Source organism: Parasteatoda tepidariorum, chromosome 5 (genome assembly GCF_043381705.1).
Source record: "Parasteatoda tepidariorum isolate YZ-2023 chromosome 5, CAS_Ptep_4.0, whole genome shotgun sequence".
NCBI classification, from domain to species: Eukaryota; Metazoa; Arthropoda; class Arachnida; order Araneae; family Theridiidae; genus Parasteatoda; species Parasteatoda tepidariorum.
In genome coordinates this window covers 34,135,050-34,156,587 of record NC_092208.1, presented here as the reverse complement: position 1 = coordinate 34,156,587, position 21,538 = coordinate 34,135,050, and the positions used below count along the sequence as shown (strand labels likewise).

Here is a 21,538-nt window from a genome sequence, read left to right as displayed (position 1 = left end):
CCATCTCCCTTTTATTCATTTCATTTAATAAAGATAAGTAACGTAAATAACGATCATAACGTAAATTTTTTATCTGAGGGACCATCCACTAATTGCATATTGTTTTCAAACCAATATTTTACTTTATTACTTTTTTTTACTAATATTTTTTTTTACTTATTGCATTTTATTATTGTATTATTACCTTCAAAATTTTCAGTGCTCTTACTTTGTTTTAGGAAATAACTTAATAATATTTAGAGGCAAAATTTTAAATAAGTATGAAGAGAGGGGGTTTCAATATTTTAAATGCAGCAAAAAACTTATGTTTTTAAGATTTTTCATTCAAAAATACTTCAATTCATCTTTTAATGATTTGATTTACAGCAATTGATATAAAAAAATTTAATTGTCACAGATTTGTTAAATATTATAAGTGTAGAGACAATATAATAATTTACTTCTGACAAATTTTTTTTAGCTTCAATACTCATTGTATTTGCATTTAAAAATTATTTAATTTTTTTTAATCATTTCATTAATGAAATACTTTATAAGTAACCAATTTTAATAAAAATTATTAGGGGCCATTGACTAATTTACATTTGTAATATAAATTTATTAAAGTTTTCTTAATTTGCTTAATTCTTTACATATTTTTATAAATTTGGTATGATCAATATTAATCTTGTTAATGTTTTGTTGAATATACTATTACAAATTACATTTATTTAAATTTTAAAAAAATTACACTCGATGACCTTAAATAATAGTTAAATTAATTACAGTTTTGAATTGCCTTTTACAGAATTAAGGAAAGTAATTATTAATTTAAAAAATAGTGTGAGCCATTCAGTATTGAATTTATTTAAATTTCTTTTGTCAAAAGCTATTTTTTTAAGAAATATTTCGGCAATATTAAATAAATTTTTAGGTCTTTTAAAAACTGAAACACTATTGATTCACTTGCTGTATGATGAAATGGTGTTCCTAGTTAAAGCATTGTTAGGGTGTTTTTTGAAGAGTTCTGCTTTTCATGTTTGTCAGGAAAGGACTTAAAATCATTGGATGTAGAAAACACAGAAATTTGGCAAAATTAAAATTTGATAGAAGTTGGACTAGATACCACAAAGGCGATGACATCCTTATCTTCTTCAGAAAAAAAAAATTATGTATTTAGGTGCAAGGTCTTTTTACTTGGCATGCGCAAAAAATTTATTAAAAATATTGCCTCTTAAAAATAGATTATTGTACCATCTTAAAGTGTTGCATCCTGTAATGAGAATGGAAGAAACTTCTATTAAGTCAATAAGATATCTAACAACACTAACCCCATCCATTATAAAGCCTGGAGAGGCATCTTTGTTACTAGATGAAGGGACAAGGTTACATGGGGAACCAGAAAGTTATTCTTCTGACTCAAATGAATATGCACAGATTGATGTGTTTTGGAAAAACTATTTTGTGAAGAAAGATAATTTTGGGAATTATCAAATATCCTTTTATAACATAGCTCTTTTGTGCGTACCACATGGGAATGCCGATATTGAAAGAGGTTTAAGGGTGAACAAAAAGCTACTTGACAATAAGGCAAGTTTAAATTTGCATGGTATGAATGGTTTGAGAGAAGTTGTGTCATATATCAACAAAATAGGGATTTAAATAACTTTTAAAGTTGACAAAGATATGATTAAAGTGGTAGCATTTAAAAATTATTCTGCTCGATTAGAGGTTGAGAAAAAAGAAAGAAAAAAGCGAAAAACACTGAGACTGAGGAAAGCAGATTGAAAGCTGCTGAAATTGATTTGTAAAAAAAATTGAAGGCTTCTCAGGATCTCTTAGCCGCAGCTGAAAAAAATATTAAAGATAGTTAAAATAATAAAGACATATCAATTATAGAAAGCGGACAGATCCTCTTATCTGAGGCTAAGTCGAGGATAGCAGAATATTAGACAGCATTGGAAGGTACCAAAAAGAAACTTAATTTTTTAATGCAGGGACCTTCAAAAAAGTGTAAAAAATTAGATAGGTTATTAATGAACGAAATTTAAAATTCTTGTTATTAAATTCTTGTTTTAATTCTATTTATTAACTATGCTCCAAATCTTTGTTTTGCTGCTCCAAAATTGCTTTTTTGTTGCTCCAAAGATCCTCCAAAACCATGTTTTTCCACTTGAAGCCCTGCATTAATCCAATAAGGCATTTGTGGTCCTACATGGTAAACCGAATTCGTGAAGCTACCCCCTTGCAATGTGAGGGAATTGCAATACCAGTTAGTGAACGCTTGGTACCAGATACTTCAGACCTATCACCACCTTGTGGGATGAATGCCACGGCGGGTGCTAGCAGTTTTGAGGGCTAAAGGTGCTCCTACATGTTATTGACAGAGTGGTCATAATGTAATGGCTCTTCAGTGTATATATAGGTTTACATATTTATCTTAGTTTGATAAAGCAATCTTAAATTTAATATGCACGTTCAATACTCAATCCTTTAAATAATTTGAAATTTCAAGCATAATTTGTGTGATGTTACTAAGAATATGACTTAATTACATTGCACGATAAGGATAATAACGAGTGTGTGATATTTTTAGTTCCAATTAATAATTGTACTGATAAGTGAATGTTCTTTGCAAATCTCATTTTCCACTACTTGAAACATTTCAACCAGTTACAGCCCCTTTCTGCTGTAAATTTTTTCTATGTTATTTCATAAGCATTATTTAAATAGGAATAAAAATATTTTTAAAAGCTGACTATTTTTTAAAAGTTTGGATTTTCTAAATCTAACAAACTTCGTCTTGTTTATGTCCAAAATTAGTTCCCTCAACAAAAAAAAAATTCTAAATTTAGTTAATATAAATTTTCTTAGTTATATCTGCTTTTTATCTGTATGTTTACTTGTACTTTAAATAAATATCTTACTAAAATGTTTTATATAAAGGAAACAAATCCTAAATTGTTCATTTGAGTTGATAAAACATGTCTTTTGTCTATCCTGTTATTATTTTTGAAAAATTCACATGTTTAAATCCTTTAAATTTTTTGCATCCTGAATTTTTTTAGCGAGGAAAAATACTGCAAAAACAGTGCATGCTCTACTTTTTTTTTCAGTTTTAGTAAAACTCAATTAAAACCCTTCCTAAGTTGCAATTATGTACATTTTATTGCATTAAATTGTAATATGCAAAAATTGCAGAGATGCGTTTTGAATGAACCCCAAATTATACAGCTGATTTTTCTGAGTGTCCCCGAGACAAAGCTTGCTGCTCACTATTTGACAAAATGTGACAAATGTTGTACCAAACCACATTACTAAGCATGTTAACTAAGATTTTCTTAAAAAAGCTGCAATAAAAATAGTTTTTATCTTAAAGAACAGTTATCAAGTTTGTCAACTATGTGACTCATCTATACCAAAGTAAAAATTTTCTAATTCAAACATATTTTAAAATTATAATTAAAAATGAATGTTTTATTTTGTTTTTCTTACTCGTTATTGTAACACACAGTTTGCATGTTATGAAATACATTGCGACTTGTGATATTCTCAGCCCGTGAGAATTGTATAAAATCCTTCGAATATAGTTGTGCTCTTGTGGTGTTGGAATGAAGCAGTTCCCAACATGTACGGTCTATGTTTTTTTTTCTCCTGTAAATTTGAATGCATTCTATCACCATGTTCGATTCTTTTTAATATCTGTTTCATGTGTTGTACCGTTTTTGAGAATAAGAGTGAATATTACATACGTTTTATGACTCTTCTATTTTATCATGCCTCTAAATGTCAAGCTTCATTTAGAATCGTAACCCCAAGAATTATTTTGTGCCACCAAAGTACTTTTTTCAAGCTCTTTGGCTATATACATCTTATTGTTTATTTAATGGAATTTATATAATTAAATTAATCTGTTGTTATACAACCTTTAAAAAAGAAACAGCGACGGAACATGGATTAGAGTCCCCCTGTCGTCAAACTAATTGTTGGGGGTTTTCTGTATTTTTTTCTCTGTGTCATGGATTAGAGTCCCCCTGTCGTCAAACTAATTGTTGGGGGTTTTCTGTATTTTTTTCTCTGTGTAACGCAAATGCAGTTTAGTTTCATCAAAAAGTCCTTGACAATGGTATATTTCTCCCAATATTTGCTCTAGTAGTTCCCTTGTCTTCAGGATTGGGTTTGAAATTACAAGGCTACGGAGTTGAACATTAGTATTCTTGAACCTAAAAAATTGGGTCGGCTATTCAATGATGGTTGTGAAATAAAATAAAAAAGTATAGCATTTCCATAGTAATGAACATTGAATAATTTATATTAAGTAATTGATTCATTTATTATTTTGTGTGCAATTTATTTTTTAAAAACATTATTTTTTTTATAAATTTCTCTTTAATAATCTTCTATTCATTTTTTTTTATTTAATAAAATTTAATTTTAATACAATTATAGCTAAGAATAAAAAATTTTCTTTAAGAAACATTTCAATCATTAAACTGATTGCATCACTATGTTAACTTGTTATAAAAGAAAATTGTTTCATAGCATAATAATTTTAATATCCTTATAACTTGTATTTGTTTTTGGGTTTAAAAATATGTTATTTTGTTAGGATTTTAAATCAAATTCTTAACTAATACTGTGATTATCAAAAATACTAATTTGATGGCATGCATTTTAGATGAGTTTGACACTGACTCAGGCATTTGGTAAAGATACTGAAGCTGGTCTATGGACACTAAATTTTGTAATTGGAAAACTAGAATCGAATCTTTCGCTTTGGACAAGTGAATCAAAACTAGTGACTGAAACAGCATATATTCTTACAATGGTCCTAAATAATACTGAAAGGTAAATGTGGTTTCAAGCATGTTTTTAGAACATGGGTGAAAGTTTTCAGTTGATTGACAAATTTCAGTCTTTTTTAAAAATTTTGAGGCAAAGTAAAATAGTGTAAAATTTAAAAATGGTAAATAATAGTAAATAAAAAAAGTCTTTTACTCTAGCTTCAACAAAGTAACTTCTCTCTAACTTCAATTTGTGTTACTATTCTATTGAACTTATAATATAATTGAACACATTATTTTTCTTAATTAGGTATTCATATTTGAATTTTATTTTTAAAGCATAAATTATTACATAATCATCTGTACTTTAATTTATATTTTCTATTTTTAAAGAATTTTTTTATTAAGTGTAAGGAGCCTTATTTTGTGATTTATTTACTTAAGAGCTTAGGGCATTTCTTTTTACTTTAATAATTTCAGTCATAAGAATTTTTGCATCTGTCACCTCTTGTTTAGAAAACTATACCTTTTGATTAGAGTAAAATTTTATAGATTTTTTTATTCAGTGAATTAAACACTGAGTGTTGGTTGTATTATAAACAAATTAGCTATTTCAGTAATGGAATAATTATATTTCAACTTAAATATAAGGGTTAAAAATAATAATGTTATAATATATTTGCAATTTTCTTCATAATACTTTTTATTGAACAGTTAACCTGTATTTCGTATTAAACTTATACTTCTTATTGTTCTGGTCATTAATAAGTTTTTTTGTAGCAGTGTACTATTCTTAGCAGCATTGTATGGAACTGAAGTGTTCTGTATCAGTATTGTATTCCCTGATAATCTCAATATAAACTAATATTTTCAAATAAAATATAAAGCAAGATGAATTAAGACTTAATATTTTTTAGTATTTAATATGTTTTTTTTCTTCCAAAATTGCTCAACAAATTCAATTATATAACCAAGCTCAAGTTATATTTAAATATTTCTGATTTGGTTAATAATCTTATAATTTTATTTTATCACTGGCTTAGAAAAGTCATGGCTATATCAGTGTTCAGTTCTGTAATTTTGAACAAATGCAAGAGACAATGAGGCTGTTAAAATAAAGAGGTTATGTTCATAAAATTTTTTTTTATTCATTCCTTTTGCTTCTGCTTTTTCAATTTTTGAAATGAAATTACATAGTAAAACTTTTTAAGAATGTTTTTCCAAAAAAAAAAAAATGTCTTCTTTACGCTGATTGTATTTCTGTATTATTTCCAGGGGTGATAAAGCCATAAACTGTTCTTCCTTGATTAGTTTAGTTAAAAAGCAATCCAGTGGTGTCTTTCATAACCTTCCTACTGCAGCTAAACGTTCATTGCTCAAATCTTTAGTTATTGTTGGTACTGCAAATAAAACTCCAGAAGTAAGAGACAGGTATTGGGAAGAAGTAAGTAAATTTTGTTTTTAAAAGTTCTACTTATTCAAGCCTGCCAATCGCTACGCTTTTTGTGAAATATTTTATAGAGTAGTAGACATTTAAAAATTAGAGCTTTCTGAAATTTTGATAATTTTTCCAGCATTTTAAAAGCTTCTCCACGAAAGAGCTAGAAAAAGGTGGTGTTGCATAAGAACTTTTAAATCTTTTATGCATCATGGTTGTGGAAAATAAGTTTAAATGAATAAAAACATAGCTATCACTAAAGTAAATATTTACAAAAAGCATAGAAAGTTGGTAGTTCTGTAAGTAATTGCTCTCAATATATGTTGAAAAGGAATATATTTTGACTCTTTAATGTAAATCAAATATGATACTGTATAGAATATTACTGTAGCATTTACAAATCAGACTGTAACTCTCGGTTTTAAATTAAGTGCAGTGTAATACACTTCTGTATTTCAAAACAGAAACATTTAAGTGTTTTTAAGTAAAGCTATTTGATTTATTTTTTCGTTTGTTGATCAAAAGTTTTCATTACCTTCAATTGTCTATTAATTCATTATAAAATCATTAATAAAATAAAACTCTTCAAATTGTCTCAATTGTATTCTCAAAAAATTATTATAATATGAACCTTAAGAATACAAACTGTTACACTTTTACAATAAGAATTTCCCCAGCCTTAAGAGTGTATATCAGTTACATAATTCAGGTCCATGAGCTCTCTCACTCTCACCAGGGAATATAATTTAAAAAGACACTGTTAAGCTCAATTTATTAACTTGTTCAGATGTACTGTTCAGAGTCAGATATTAGAATGAAAAAGTTAGGCATCAATTGCATCGAATGATATATTTTTCTTAGTTGCCAAAAGTCTGTATTTAGGTGCTATTTTTAAAAAAAATTTCTAATTGTTCGGCAAAAATTCTTTCACTTCCGCTAGTTGTTGGCCTCGATGTGTATCCATGTAATTTGATGGTAAAAAAATTTTTTACAAAATGGAAGACTTGCTGTGAAAAATATGGATGCTAATTAAGATCATGAAATAGAAATTTTTTAGAGAGATAAGAGAGAAAAATGATGACTGGCTGGGAAATTATTCTAGTAAAACTAATATTTGTTTGCATAAGTTAGACATCAAAGGTGACAACTAGGCTTAAAAATTATTGATGTAAAACTGAAATTTTTAAGTGCAAAGTACAGCCATTGATTGCCTATTTCAAATTTTGGTTCTGATACTTAAGAGGCCAATCTCTCCTCATATAATATAGTTTTAAGCCTCTTTTTTTTTTTTTTAATTTTCACAAATAAACTGATGATGGGTATTTACTTTATTCGGCAGTATCTTTCAATACATGTAAAATAAAAGGCCGTCACCTAATCAGATATAAAGCTTTCAGTAATTTATATTCTCTTTTAATTTTTTCTTACAAAATTAGACCAATATAGTTTTTTAATCAGTAGTTTTTGAAAAGTAGTTTAATAGTATCTACATTTGTCTATTTTTAATTTTTGATTAATATTTACGTTTTTGTGCAATTCTCATGACGATAATAATAGTCGAAATCCGTTTTCATCAGTTTAAACTGTAAAAAAAATTTGAAAAATCTAAAAACTGACAAATGTGTAGTTTTGGACTGAGGTGGCTCAGAGAATAGAGCGCTAGCCTGTCAATGAGTTGGCCCGGGTTTGAATCCCTGCAATGGCTAGTTGATTCGAATTCCGCACCCGGCTCACACTGACCACAGTCAGACATATGATTCGTCCTCTAATTCGGGGAATTCTGTGAATCTCAAGACCGTTGATTCACGAATCGATAAATCTTATGCCCACAAAATTTTCTTAGAGCTCCGCTAATCTAAATTTTGTCACGCAAAATTTTGTTACCAAAACATTTATGCCATTCTTATAAGCACCATCTTTTTTCTTAGTTCTCATTCATGCATAATAACTATTTTTTTTTATACGAATGTGTTAAAGAAAAATGCAATTTCGGATAGACTTGGAGAAGACGAAAGAGTGGTACAAAAATTACATAATAACTTCAGCTAGAATTAATGAACTCCTTAGGCAAGCAAAAAAACATTGATCATATAAAAAGTAATTCTGAAAGTGCAAACATTTTAAAGATAGTTCATTTAATTTTTTTTTTTACAAGTCAAGTTAATTTGATCAAGTTAATTTTTAGTATGATATTATGACATGGAAATTTCGAATCGCTCTTTTCAATACTGTCGTAAAGTCCTGTTTTGATCATTTTTTCTTCTCTTTCGTATTTAAATCTCATATTTGAGTGATCAGTTTTTGATGTGCTCGATTTGTGTCAACGCCATTGTAAATCTATGCAGTGTTTCGGTCGTTTTATCTTCTACTATAGGGACATAAAACATAGAGAAAATTATACGGATTTTCTCTCTCTTATGTATATATATATATATATATATAAATCTCTGTGTTTTTACATTATTATTACAACACACAAAATTCAATCTGTGCATTTATTAGTCACATCTGACGCGACGATACCACTCTTTCTTAAATTGATTTTTGTGCAATTTTTGCTACTGATATCTACTTGATACCAATATTTCATATGCTATTGAAAACGAGAAATTCAAATCACACATTTGAATAATTACTTTTTAACACACTCCATTTGCCCCAAATTCATGCAGTTTTTCGATTATTTTTTTTCAGTCGCTGCTAATAAATTTTCACAGGTTTTTTTTTAAATTCCTGATATTATTGTGATGCGGAAAATACAAATTGCACACTCAAGTTTTTCTATATGACATGATTATTCTATTGTTTTTTTTCCAATCAATATTTTAGCAGTTTTCACTATTTATTTTCACTTATTTCTTAACATCTCGATATTTTTAATACAATATTATTTATTACAACAAGTGAATCTTGAATCACTGTAAATACATGTGGTTATATCATCAATCTCTTTTTTTCAATTATTGACATAAATTTAACGTTTTATTTTTTTGTAAATTTAATGTTATATATATATATAGAATTTTTTTTTTTTTGGATGATAACTTGCAAAGTGTGAAAACGGAGGAATATGTAATTTTTTTCAATATATTTTTGTGTGTCAATGAGAAAAAAATTATTAAATTAAAATTTCACTCTTTAAATTTCATACATGTTACTTTTGTGCACAAAAATGACACTTTTGTGTGTATACAAAAAAAATTAAAGAAAAAAATTCACATTAAAAATAATAGATAATTTCTTCTTCCAGCAATCACATGTCTGCACAGTGCTGAGGTAAAAATATCCTCAGTGGTAGACGGATCATAAGTTAAGAGACCCCTTGCCGCCAGGCTAACCGTGGGAGGTATTCATAGTTTTCCTCTCCATGTAACACAAATGCAGGTTAGTTTCATCAAAAAGTCCTCCACGAAGGCAAATTTCTCCCAATGCATGATCCAAGAGTTTCCTTGTGTTCTGGATTGGGTTCAAAATTACAAGGTTACGGAGTTAAACATTGGTAGCTGTAAACCCAATGGCCGTTCAATGATATTTATAAAATAAAATGTGCAGTTTTAAATTACTAATTTAAAACTATAAGTTGCAGATTCTTATTGCTTTAAAGTTTGAGGAAAATTTCATATAAGTTAGTTAGTTTTCCAGAATAAAACAACCCCTTTATTTCCACCTTTTTCTTTTTTTCCCCCAAAGATATTGTGGTGTCGAATACCATATCATAAAAAGTTTAAGTGCAGCAAAAAAAAAAGATGAAAATCAAAAATTTAACCTTAAACTCATGATGTCTAGGTGCCTTTTAATATTACTTTATGTAAATATATTCTTAATGTGTCGATGTATTTTATGAAATAAAACTTTTTATTTTTTACAGCTTCTAAAGCCTCTACAGGAGAGATACCAAGCAGTAATGAATTCACCTACATTTATGCAGAATTATCAAACAAAGCAAGTACAAACTGAAGTCATGGACATAATTGAATGCCTGGCTGGTGTCGTGGATGGGTGCACAATGTCTAACTTGCAATATCTGGTGCCAGTTGTTAATCCTTTATTTCAAGAACTTGTTAAACTTGTAGATATTTATCATAATCATCATGAAATTGTTGGAATGGTTTTTCAAGTGTATTGTGTGGCTGCTAAGAGGGTCTTGTGTTATTTAAGTCAGGTGATATATTTATATTTTTATAACATTGAATTATGAATTTTAAACTTTTTTTATTTATTTTTAATTTCTAATAACAGGCAGGTGCTAAGGTCCTTTATGAGTGCTGTGTCAACATGATTCGTATCTATGCTAAATACAATAGTGGTAAGAAAACTTCTAAATACTTATTATTGAATATTTATTATTCTTAAGATTATTTGTTAAGTGCTATTTTAATTATTTTTTATAGGTAAACTCAGTCGGGAGGCAAGTGCTGAAGAAGAACAATATCAAGACATTCTTCTTTTAATGCAACTTTTAACTGATTTGCTTTTTAAAGATTTTATTGACTTTGCTCCAGAAAGTATGTTCAAGGTTCATTTCTTCTTTGCCTTGCTATATTAAAATAATGTCTATTTTATTATACTAACTGTTATTTTATGATACTAACTTAGGCTTCTCTATAAGCTTAATGTTTTGTACTTTTTCATTGCTTAATCACAAATCGTTGGTTAATACAATAAAACCTTCAGGAAAGACCATCTCTTTGTAGCAATCACCTCTTTTTACGACCACTTTTGGGAGGCAGAGAATTCGCAGAAACCATTAATTAGAACCTCTCCCAGCTACCGAGCAAACATCTGCATCAAATGTGGCAAAGGTCAAATAAGGAAACACGAAAAAACGTTAAAGCGAAAAAATTAACAAAACAAATAAGTAGATTAAAATGTATTCAAAATATTTGTGTGAGACTCTTATTTAGTGAGCTCCTTTTTGGCGTTACAACTTCATGTTGCAGTCAGAATGCACTAAAATAATGCTATCAATGATTTACTTTTAGAGTTGAAAGTTAAATTAGAAAAAAAAAGTTTTTTTAGAAAAAACAATTATCTTAATCAAACAAACCTCTTCTTATCTTTTAGAGCTAACATCTTGTATATAATATTAAAAAAAATTGTAATATAAAACATTTTTTATAATATAAAATTAAATGCAAACTTAAGCAAGAAACAACATTAGTTAAAATGGTTTTATCATTCATAATTGGTAAATTAGTAATTATTATATTTGTTGGGATCATTTTTATCGACACTAAATTTTATTCATCGATCCATCTTTTCCATGACACCAATAGCAATGTCATTTCCACACCAAAAAAATGACACTCACTGAAATTAATATCATTTGCAAAGAATCGTCTACCTTTGATAACAATTTTGAAGCCAATGGAGGTAATCTCTAAGAACAAAGAACTTCCATCAGCGACCATTTTACTGTTGAACGGAGAGTGGTCCTTCCTGAGAGGTTTCTCTGTATAAGATAATTTATTTCCTTTGGAATGACCTCTTAAAAAGCTTAGTTTGTTCTTTTTTTTTTAATGAAATTTTTGTATTACTTGTGGATTTATTTAGAAATTAATCCATAACCATCTCATTCCATTACTCTATTTAAAAAAAAGCAGGAAGAGCAATAAACATTCATTATTGTTCTTGCTTACCAATTGCTATTCCTGATAATTGTTACTCATTTAGCTGCTCATATGTGAATTGAGAATTTTCACCAACACTAGTAACATTACCTTCCACTGTTGGGACAATTCTATCTTTGACTACATATCTCTACAAGCTTCTTCCTGTTGATCAATTCGTGGAGCGCAAGATTCCATCTTTGTAAATAAATCTAATAAAAATTTTCTGAAATTAATTAGATTGCTAAAAATCTTTCTTAATTTTTTTTGTTGAATTTATTCAATATGCCATTTTATATATAGCTTTAGATCAAGACAATGCTGAAGCAAATATTTCTGCTGCAGATGTATCTTTATATGGTCTTAGTATAATTATGCCTCTAATGACAGCAGATCTTCTAAATGTAAGCAATTTCATTACTGCTCTAGTGTCATGTTTAATAAATAATTGTTAATGTCTAACATACATTATGAATTTTTTTATTATAGTTTCCAAGCTTGTGCTTGCAGTACTTCAAACTCATCATTTCAATTTGTGAAATACAACCAGCTAAAATATGTCAAATACCTGAAAACCTCATGAAATCCTTACTTTCATCTGTACAGTTTGGGCTTACTTCGTATCCTTTTGTCTTATCAATGAGACGAATTTCAATTGATATTATTAAAAGAAATTTCCTACTTTTTTGTTTCATTTTTCCTTAAATAAATAACTGTTAAAAAACTTTCTAGAACATTAACAATTATATAATTAAATTATTGTCCCAGTTTTCAATGAATTGGATTTTTCCCTTTTTATTGTATTTAATATTTAATTCAAAACATACTTGACCCTAGTTTCTCAGAATATATTTTAGCAAAATTAAATGTAACTAAAGAAATATTTATTATTTTTGCTTAAAATTCTTGTTTAATTATCAAGAAATTTATTTTCAGGGTATTATTCGCCTAGTTTAAGAATTTTTTACACCATCAAAACCTCCGTATCAGATTATTAACTATTTTTATTTGAATGCTTTTCTTCGAAAGAATGTATATATATATATGGATGGTTGGCCACAATATTTTATAAGTACAGTACAGAACCCGTTATCCGGAAATCAGAAAACCGGAACGAAATTCGATAAATTTTCCCGCCATTTTTTAAACAAAATTTTTTTTTCCTTATAAGATTTTAGGATTTTTCTTTCTTTTTTGAAAGATGTTCACCTTACCATCATTTTGGAAATAATCATTAGTGTATTACTTCATCGTTTTTTCTTCTTTTCAAGATTATTTCCTAAAAAAAAATTTTTTTTAGTTGGGTTTAACAATAAAAAAACGGCTTTTTGTAGCGATTCAGAAAACTGGAAAAATCAGTTATCCGGAATAGTGATGGTCCCGATCGTTCCGGATAATCGGTTCCCTACTGTATATCTATTAATATGATATGAAAATAGGTATGATATTAAAAAAAAATATATGAATTACTTAATAATTTTTTATATGTTCAAGTTGTTATTAACATATAAAATATTGGTATTTTTGATTATAAAGTGTAAGTTTATGTTTAGGTGAAATTTTTGATGAAGTTATTTTGTAACTGATATTATGTGTATAATAACATTAGGTATATTTGGTATCAATTTAAACTGTGCCATTACTATGCAGTTTTGGGTATAGATACTTTAGAAATAGGTTTTTTGCAGCCCCTCTAAAGTCATATATTCCAGAGAGAATTGTTTGACTATAGAAAATTTTCCTGCCTTAAATTGACCAAGAACAATAGCATTATACAAAATGATACTAAACTCATTTAATCTTTATTATGACGAATGGATTACTAAAAACGTATTTCCTTTAATCTAATAATGTAAAGCCGCTGAGGAGGGGGAAAAATAGTAGTTAAAAAAAAAAATTAATCAATTTTTTGATATTTATCTTTCAGTTTTTGAATTATTTTGCTGTATTGTTCAGTCCTGATTTATTGGTTGTTTACTTTTTTTGCACTGTATGAAGAACATGTATTCAGCTACAATTTCAATAATTTTAAATTAAGTTTTGTAATTTTACTATATGATTGTTTTTATTTAACCACATTTAAGCTATACCACCGAAATTTCACTTTTGTGTTTGGATTTTTTGTCTGTCCTTGGAAGGCATGTTTATCAAAATCCAAATCCAAGAACACCTATGCATGAGGCTTTGGAACCATTTTTGAAAGTAAGTTGGTCAATATAAATGCTTGAAAACACTTACTTTTATTATATAAGGGTTGCCCTAATAGAAAATGAATGCATGTGATTGTGTAATACAGTAGTACTAGCTGCATACCTTTTCAGGTTAACAACCCAATGTTGTACTGTTTTCATTGACTTATGACTTAAGTAATTTAGACATTTATTGTCGAAGGATACTATTTATAATGAATACTATCTTGAACAAATGATTTGAAAGTTTTCAGTAATAATGTTCATAAATATGAAATTGCCAATACCCAGGATAAACAAATGTTTTAAACTCAAATCAACCCATGCTGCTATTCAAATGATTAAAAGCAATTGAAAATTTATGACCTGTGTGCATCTTTACGGTTCTTTAAGTAAAAGAAATTGTGCAATTGCCTTCCATGGACTATTTAGCTTCAGTTTATTTTGGATTTGGATTGGTAAAAAGATTTTTTTTTTATTATTTCTATAATAAATAAAAATACAGCCAATAGGCTTCAAAAAATGTCTCTCTGAAGTTTTAACCATCAAAATGTTAAACCCCTGAGCAAAATTGGACAAAAATTTCCTTTCAAAACATTATTTTTCCGTTGAATAATGTGGGAAAAATTGGACATGTAGTAAAATTGTAGTTAATTAAAAATAGTAGTTTTTTACTTCTGAACTTTAGTTTAGAAAAATAGGAATAATGATCACTGAGCTTACAGATATTTAGACATATATTCCAAAAATCAAATTCTAAGGAAGGGAACCATAAATTTCGTAACAATATTTTATTTCACTAAACGGTTAAAAAAAATTATTTGCCTACTATTCTTCTAGTTTTAAAAACTTATGCTGTTCTAGGAAGAGAGGATAAAGTATTGTTTACTGTTTTCCAGCAATGAATTGTGTCATCACTATGGCAAACCCCTGATTGTGGCAATCTTTTTTGTTTATACTTAACCATTTACTTATAGTGTTTCATACATTTCAAGTAATTTAAGAAGAAAAAAACACGAGAGAAACGAATTGGAGAAATAGTTTTAAACTCTAAATAATTAGGCATAAGTTTTTATAATTATATGAAAGCATGTAAGTTTTTAATTCAAATTTCGGTATAACAGGTTAAGACTATATTTTATTATGTTTAATTCAATTTCTTTTACCAACTTTGTGTTATCTATTGTGAATTCTAATACCTTGTAATTTCTTTCTTTTGCTCATCAGGTTGTCTTCGATATGTTATTCTTGCAGCCCTTAGATGCGGATCTCACTCAATCTGCAAGTGTAACATTATACACTCTCATCTGCTGTTTTCAAGTTCGTATTAATCATATAATTTTTAAAAAAAACTTTGTAATTATACATAGTTGCTAACTTATACAATCATTGAAAATGATTTTACTAAATAGTAGTAAAATAATAAATAAAGTAAGAAGAAATTTCTAAGAATTAAGCTACTTTTACACTTTTAAAAGCTAATTAATAGATCTGATGTACCTAAGCTTGAATTCATCATAGCAGGTTTTTTTTAAAAAAAAAATTGAATTTATTTAAGGTTTAAAAATCAAGAATAAATTAAAATGCAAGTTACTTTTTACTACTAAGAAAAAATTTCTTCAACAGCTGTTCAAGTTGGCAGCTATCCTTGTAACAATTTTTTTTTTTTTTTTGCTGGAATTATATGTTATAAAATAATTTATGTAATATTTGTTATTAGTTATATTTCTAACTAAATTAAGAAAAGAAGAAAAAAAACATGTTCAGACATTTTTAATTGCATATAATAAAAATTTAATGACAATATTATATTTGACGAAATATTAAAATATAATATTGTTAATTTTAATTAATAGAACTAAGTTTTTTTATTTTAAAAATTAGTACTGAAAGTGTTTTGTGTTTGTATTGCTGATATACGATATTTAAATATTGTTTCATATTTTTTAAAGAATTTTCTACTTATGGTTTGCCAAAACCTATATTCGTGCAATAATAATCTCTTTACTTGTAGGTATTTTTCTTTTTCCAATGCATTGTAATTAATTTTTTGGATTTTCACTAACATGCTATGCTTTTATAACACATGATTAACAAATGCGTTTCTTACTAGGAAAAGTACAAACAGTTAGTACAAGAGCTTATCAACAGTCAGTCAGATGCTAGTACTGTGCAAAGACTACTCACATCATTTAACGATTTATCAACCAACATGACATTGAACTTGGATCGCCACAGCCGAATAAAATTTAAGGATGACTTTGAAAAGTTCATTACCGAAGTTAGGGGTTACCTCTGTGTAAAATAATATACCTGTTGTGCCATTGTTCATTACCGTTGTCTGTTGGCTATAAGTTACCTGGCTGGAACTATCGCATTTCCTACTTCATTGTTTCATTTTTCTAAATGTGTGATAAATGCTCACTATCGCTTGTTTGAAATCTCCTGTTCAACTGTGTTGAGTTGCAGATTCCAGTGTTGTAATAAATATTATTTTTAGTTCATAAATGTTTTGATTTTCTTATTGGTTCATGAATTTTTTTTTTTTATACTTAATTGTTCAATTCTTTTATGAATGCCACTTTTCATTTCAATATATTTGTACAATTTTTCAAAATGTATTATTTCCTGATGCTTAAAACTTAATTGATAAATAGCTATACGGTGGAATAACTTAACAGATTTTTGTTATGTATAGTCCTTATGGCTAATAAAAGTTCATATATTTATGTATTTGAAATTTGTTATTACTAGTTTGTTTTCCACTTGTGTATATTTCAATTTAATTTAATAGATTTGTTGAAGTTAAGATATGATACATTTATTTATTAAAATATTCAAATTATACTTAGCCTCTTTTCAAAACACTTTATTCATTTTGAATACCATTCACAGTTACAGTCTGATTAATAAAGAACCTAATTTTTGGCCAATAATATGTTAAGAGAAAATAGTCTTTCGTGGTGTTCATTAATTTTATTAAATTTAAGTGTTGATCTTTGAAAGTTTTTTAAATTTGATTGTAGCTTATTCTAATTATTTATGTATATGAAGGGAACATCTTACTTTTGGGTCAAGAGAAAAAGGTAGAGGGAATTTTTTTTTCATTATTTAAGCATTGAAAAGAAACAAAATGTGCAACCTTTCTGTCTACAATATGCCAAAATCCTAATAAATTCTATAGCTTTTTATTATTATTTTCAAATGAAAGCTTATACAATTTTTACAGTAAGTAATAAAAATAATAACACAAAAAAAATTAAAAATAAAGATAATTACAGGAATCTAATGTTATTTGTTAATTTTAAAGAAATTTTTCTTTTAAGCAACCTACTTCAAATATTATACATTAATAAATAAACATAATTATTTATCAGACTGTTACTTTTATTATAAACTATTTTCTTTGGGTATATTATTATTACAAATACAAATTTTGTATGTCTATAATTTATTGCATTTTTTCTTTCTTCTTAACTTCAAATTTGTGTTAAGTTCTTTTGTTAAACTTTATGAAATTGTTTTTTCTTTCCTCTTACTATTTGATTGTCAGGATGTGATATATTTGTATTATAACATTTTAAAATATTACATACTGATATAAAATACTATATTACTTTATTTGGAGTATATTAAACAATTTTTGTATAAATATTAAATACTTATTGAACAGTTATTAAACATCAAAAAATATCTTCCATGGTAAATTACAAGGTATGGTATTGTATAATAATTGTTAATTCGTTAAGCATGTTTTATTCTAAAGTGTAAATATTTTAGTTTCATGTTTAATTAAATAAATATGGCTGTGTCTCAGTTTTTCTTCAAAAAATAAATACTTCTATACAATCGAAAAACTTCTTACTCTAATTACATTTAAATTTCTAAACAGTAAAATATTTATTAATCTAGCAGTTATCTGCAAATATTAAGAAGAGAAATACAACTGATTCTACATTAAATTGCATATTTTTAGTGCTGTTGAAAGCAGTTTTAACTTATGCAATATTTTGTGCATAGCATATTTCATTGAGACTTTGTTTTATTTGTATGTTGAATTTTATGTTTGGCATTTTGTTAAAATACTTTTTTATTTTTACTAAATTGTTTAATTATCACAGGCCCTATATTATTTCACTTGCTGTTAATTATAGAGCTTGTGACCCAGTAAATTTTTAAAAAAAAATTTAGGTCAGCAACAATTTGGAAAACATAATTTATGTGAATGTGTTAGCATGCCTTTTAATTTGAATAAATGTGAAAAAATCAACACATATATTATTAGAACATTTATTTAATATAATAAATAAAATTTATTCATTTAATAGTCTAAAACTTTGATAAAATTATGTTAACATTCTTTTTCCAAAATTAGTAAATGTTCACTAACATTCATTTTGTAAATTTTTAGTTCATAGTTAAACATTAGGTTGATGTATTGGTATGAAGTGGATGCATGTTTAATGCAATTTAAAGTCTAACACAATTGTCAAAAATAAATTTGTGCTAATTATTGTGGATTAATGAAAGAAGGTGTTAATTATATTGAACTTTTTCACTTAATTATTTTTTATAGTATATTTTTTAATTATGATTTATTAAATGTCCATATTTATTAAAAAAAATTTATTGAACTATTCTTTTTTTTTTATGTAAAAAAAAAAAAAGGAATATGGCGATATATTTTTCTTATGTTTATATTTTCACCAGGTATTGATGTGTGAAACCAAGTAGTTTCTCTGTTTCTTTTTTCCTTATTTTTGAGGAAAGAATTATGTATTTGCTTAAAGTGATGTCTTTGGAATTTATGTATCATGTTTTGTACAGCATTTTATATGAGATTTTTAAACATTCTCCAAATATCACTGTATAATAAATCATCAGTTTATTAAAAATGGTTTATGTGTTTAAAAATTCAAGACCGAAAAAGTATTTTTTTATTTATTGAAAAAGAATTGTACAGTTTTTGAATATTTTTTCAAAGAGAAACAGTTCTATTTCTGCTAAATTTATAAGCGTCAAAAATATATTTCTTATAGAAATAAAAACGAACTATTTACAGAAATGAAAACAGAAGTCGATGAATAGCATATATGAACGATAAAAGCATTTCTTAATCTGTGCTATGTTTCTTGATTTATATTAGTTATTTGGAATTGGAGCTGGTTAGGTATAAAAAATTCTTTACGTTTATGTTTAATGCCTAGAAATTAAATGTACTTCTCTAAAAATATTAATCAATGTTTTTATAATCATGCATTTTGTTCATTTGATTAATTAACAATAATAAACTTGCGAGAATTTAGTAATTCGTCCGGCTGTCCATAAATTACACTTAAGTGATTACGATATCTTTTTTTATTCTACAGTGACGTTCCTTGAGACTAGTAAGCATTGACATTTGAACCGTAGAAAGGCGCCAAATGTGTGTTACATAATTAAAAAAGAAATTCAGAGTAAAATACTTCTCTTTTAAATAAACTTCTCATCTCATTCATTGCATTATTCCAGAACTCTCTAATGTTGATCAATTTATAGTCAGAGCCTGTTTCAGGAGGTCTAAGTAGATTTGATTTCATCGAGTAGATTGATTTCATGAGTAGATTTGATTTCATCGACCTAAAATATGCTAATTATTAAGTTACGAAATCGGACATAGAAACATTTTTGCTTTAAACATACGTCTATATACCATGCCTTTTTTTAAAAGCACTAGGAAGTTGCTCTTGCTTACCTCCTGTAATTGATTATCATTCATCATTGTTAATTTCTTCTTAAACGTCAATAGTTTAAACAAGCAAAAGCAGAACATTTTGATTTCCAAATATGCAATCATTAAGTAAGAACATTTTGTTAATCGTAAGAAAATAGAGGATTGCTTAGATTCAAAAGAGTATCATCTGTACTTTTTTTTAAAAAAAAAATTAATCTCAAAAGTACAGATTGTGAGATTCAATAAGAGAAGAAATTTCTCTTGTTGAGGAGACTTATATCAATTTAAATAAGCAATTTTTATCGCTATTTATTAATTTTTTTTAAAATTTACTTTGTATTTTATCTGGCAACATGTAATCTTTCATTTGATTAAATATTTCAGCACGAGCTTATAAAACAAAGATCTCATGAGAGATAAATTTTATGCAACAGCGGATAAATAGTCAATGTTTAAACAAATAAATTTGGAAGAAAGCAACAATATTTTTAATAACTGTTGAACTTTTAAGGAATTTGGAAAAAAACTCTGGTTTAAATTTTAATTCCAAATGTGTCTATCAACACAGTAGGTTAACCAATATCCCCCCTATAAGTTTAACAGTTAATAATTCTCGAACTAACAATTGAATCTTAATTTTTTTTTATTCCATCAAACTACCTGCACATTTTTCTATACACCTTTGCAATTTCAAGTTCCTAAGTCGTAGATTTTAAGCAACAAAGCAAAATGTAACGTTAAACAAAAAAAGAAAAGAGAGAGAAAACTGATTTTTTAAAAAAAGCATCTAAAATTGCAATAAATTTCGAGCGGATTTAATTTCGAAAGAAACTAAAGTTCATTTACAAATAGAGCCTGTTCAGAATACCAAATTTCGATTCTGTAGTTGCATTCATGCAGCGCGTATGGTATTTTTTTCCTACAAGGTGATTAGTTAATAATTCTCAAAACATATATCTAATGTTAAATTTTTTTTTATTCCATTCTACTCCCTATTCCTTTTCCTACATAATTACGAATTTCTAAGTTTTGCACAACCAAACAAAAAAAGGAAGAGAAAAAAGCGCTTAAAATTGCAATAACTTTAGGAACAAATTGAAATTTCGAAAAAAGAAAAACTTGCGTTAAGTTTATGAATAAATGTGACCCTCTCAGCATGCCTAATTTCTGTTGCATTCTTGCAGCCCGTATGGTATTTTTTCCCACCAATTATAACAGTTAATTCTTAAACAAATTATGAATTGTTAAATTTTTTTTTTATTCCATCGTAATTCTTGTACACTTTTGTAATTAAGTCTATTTTTTAGTATTTTATAGCAGCCAAACAAACAAAATGCAACGTTAAGATGAACAACCAAAACAAAGTCGGCGGATATCGTTCGGATTTTTTAAGATAGATGATACTAGGTCAAAGAAATAGAAGAAAAAAATTATTTTATAAATTTAAAAAAAAAATCTACATTTTTATAAAAAAAATGGATTTATTTTGATCATAAAATTTAAAATATTTACCAATATTCAAGTACTAATGTGAATTTAACGTGCTATATAGAAACCAAATGCTAAGTTATAATTTAATAGGTCTATTAGAAATGAAAAATCTTGTGCGTAAGATTAGAAAAATAGATAGATTTAGAGACCAAACTACGAATAAATAATTTAATACATACAATGTATTTCTAGTTGGCAAACGATTACAGTTTAGAAAATAGGTGTGTTTCCCTTTTTCAGTGAATGGGTTTCAATATTTTTGATATAACTTCGAGAGGTTTTTGAGTATTATCTTATACTTGGTGTCAAAATAAAATACGTCATAAAAGATTTTT

At 27.0% G+C, this 21,538-nt stretch overlaps 1 protein-coding gene across 1 annotated transcript in view; it reads left to right on the top strand.

Moving 5' to 3' along the window:
- The window catches only part of LOC107436149 (exportin-4), a 44,076-nt gene extending 25,182 nt beyond the window's left edge, over nt 1-18,894 (top strand). Inside the window, exons 15-24 of the mRNA XM_043040328.2 lie at nt 4,658-4,827; nt 6,039-6,207; nt 10,070-10,363; nt 10,441-10,507; nt 10,593-10,706; nt 12,114-12,214; nt 12,300-12,430; nt 13,895-14,012; nt 15,227-15,319; nt 16,113-18,894. Coding sequence (XP_042896262.1) covers nt 4,658-4,827; nt 6,039-6,207; nt 10,070-10,363; nt 10,441-10,507; nt 10,593-10,706; nt 12,114-12,214; nt 12,300-12,430; nt 13,895-14,012; nt 15,227-15,319; nt 16,113-16,307 — 1,452 coding nt within the window. The 3' untranslated portion in view covers nt 16,308-18,894. The remainder of the gene's footprint in view (nt 1-4,657; nt 4,828-6,038; nt 6,208-10,069; nt 10,364-10,440; nt 10,508-10,592; nt 10,707-12,113; nt 12,215-12,299; nt 12,431-13,894; nt 14,013-15,226; nt 15,320-16,112) is intronic.
- Nucleotides 18,895-21,538: the final 2,644 nt, after the last annotated feature.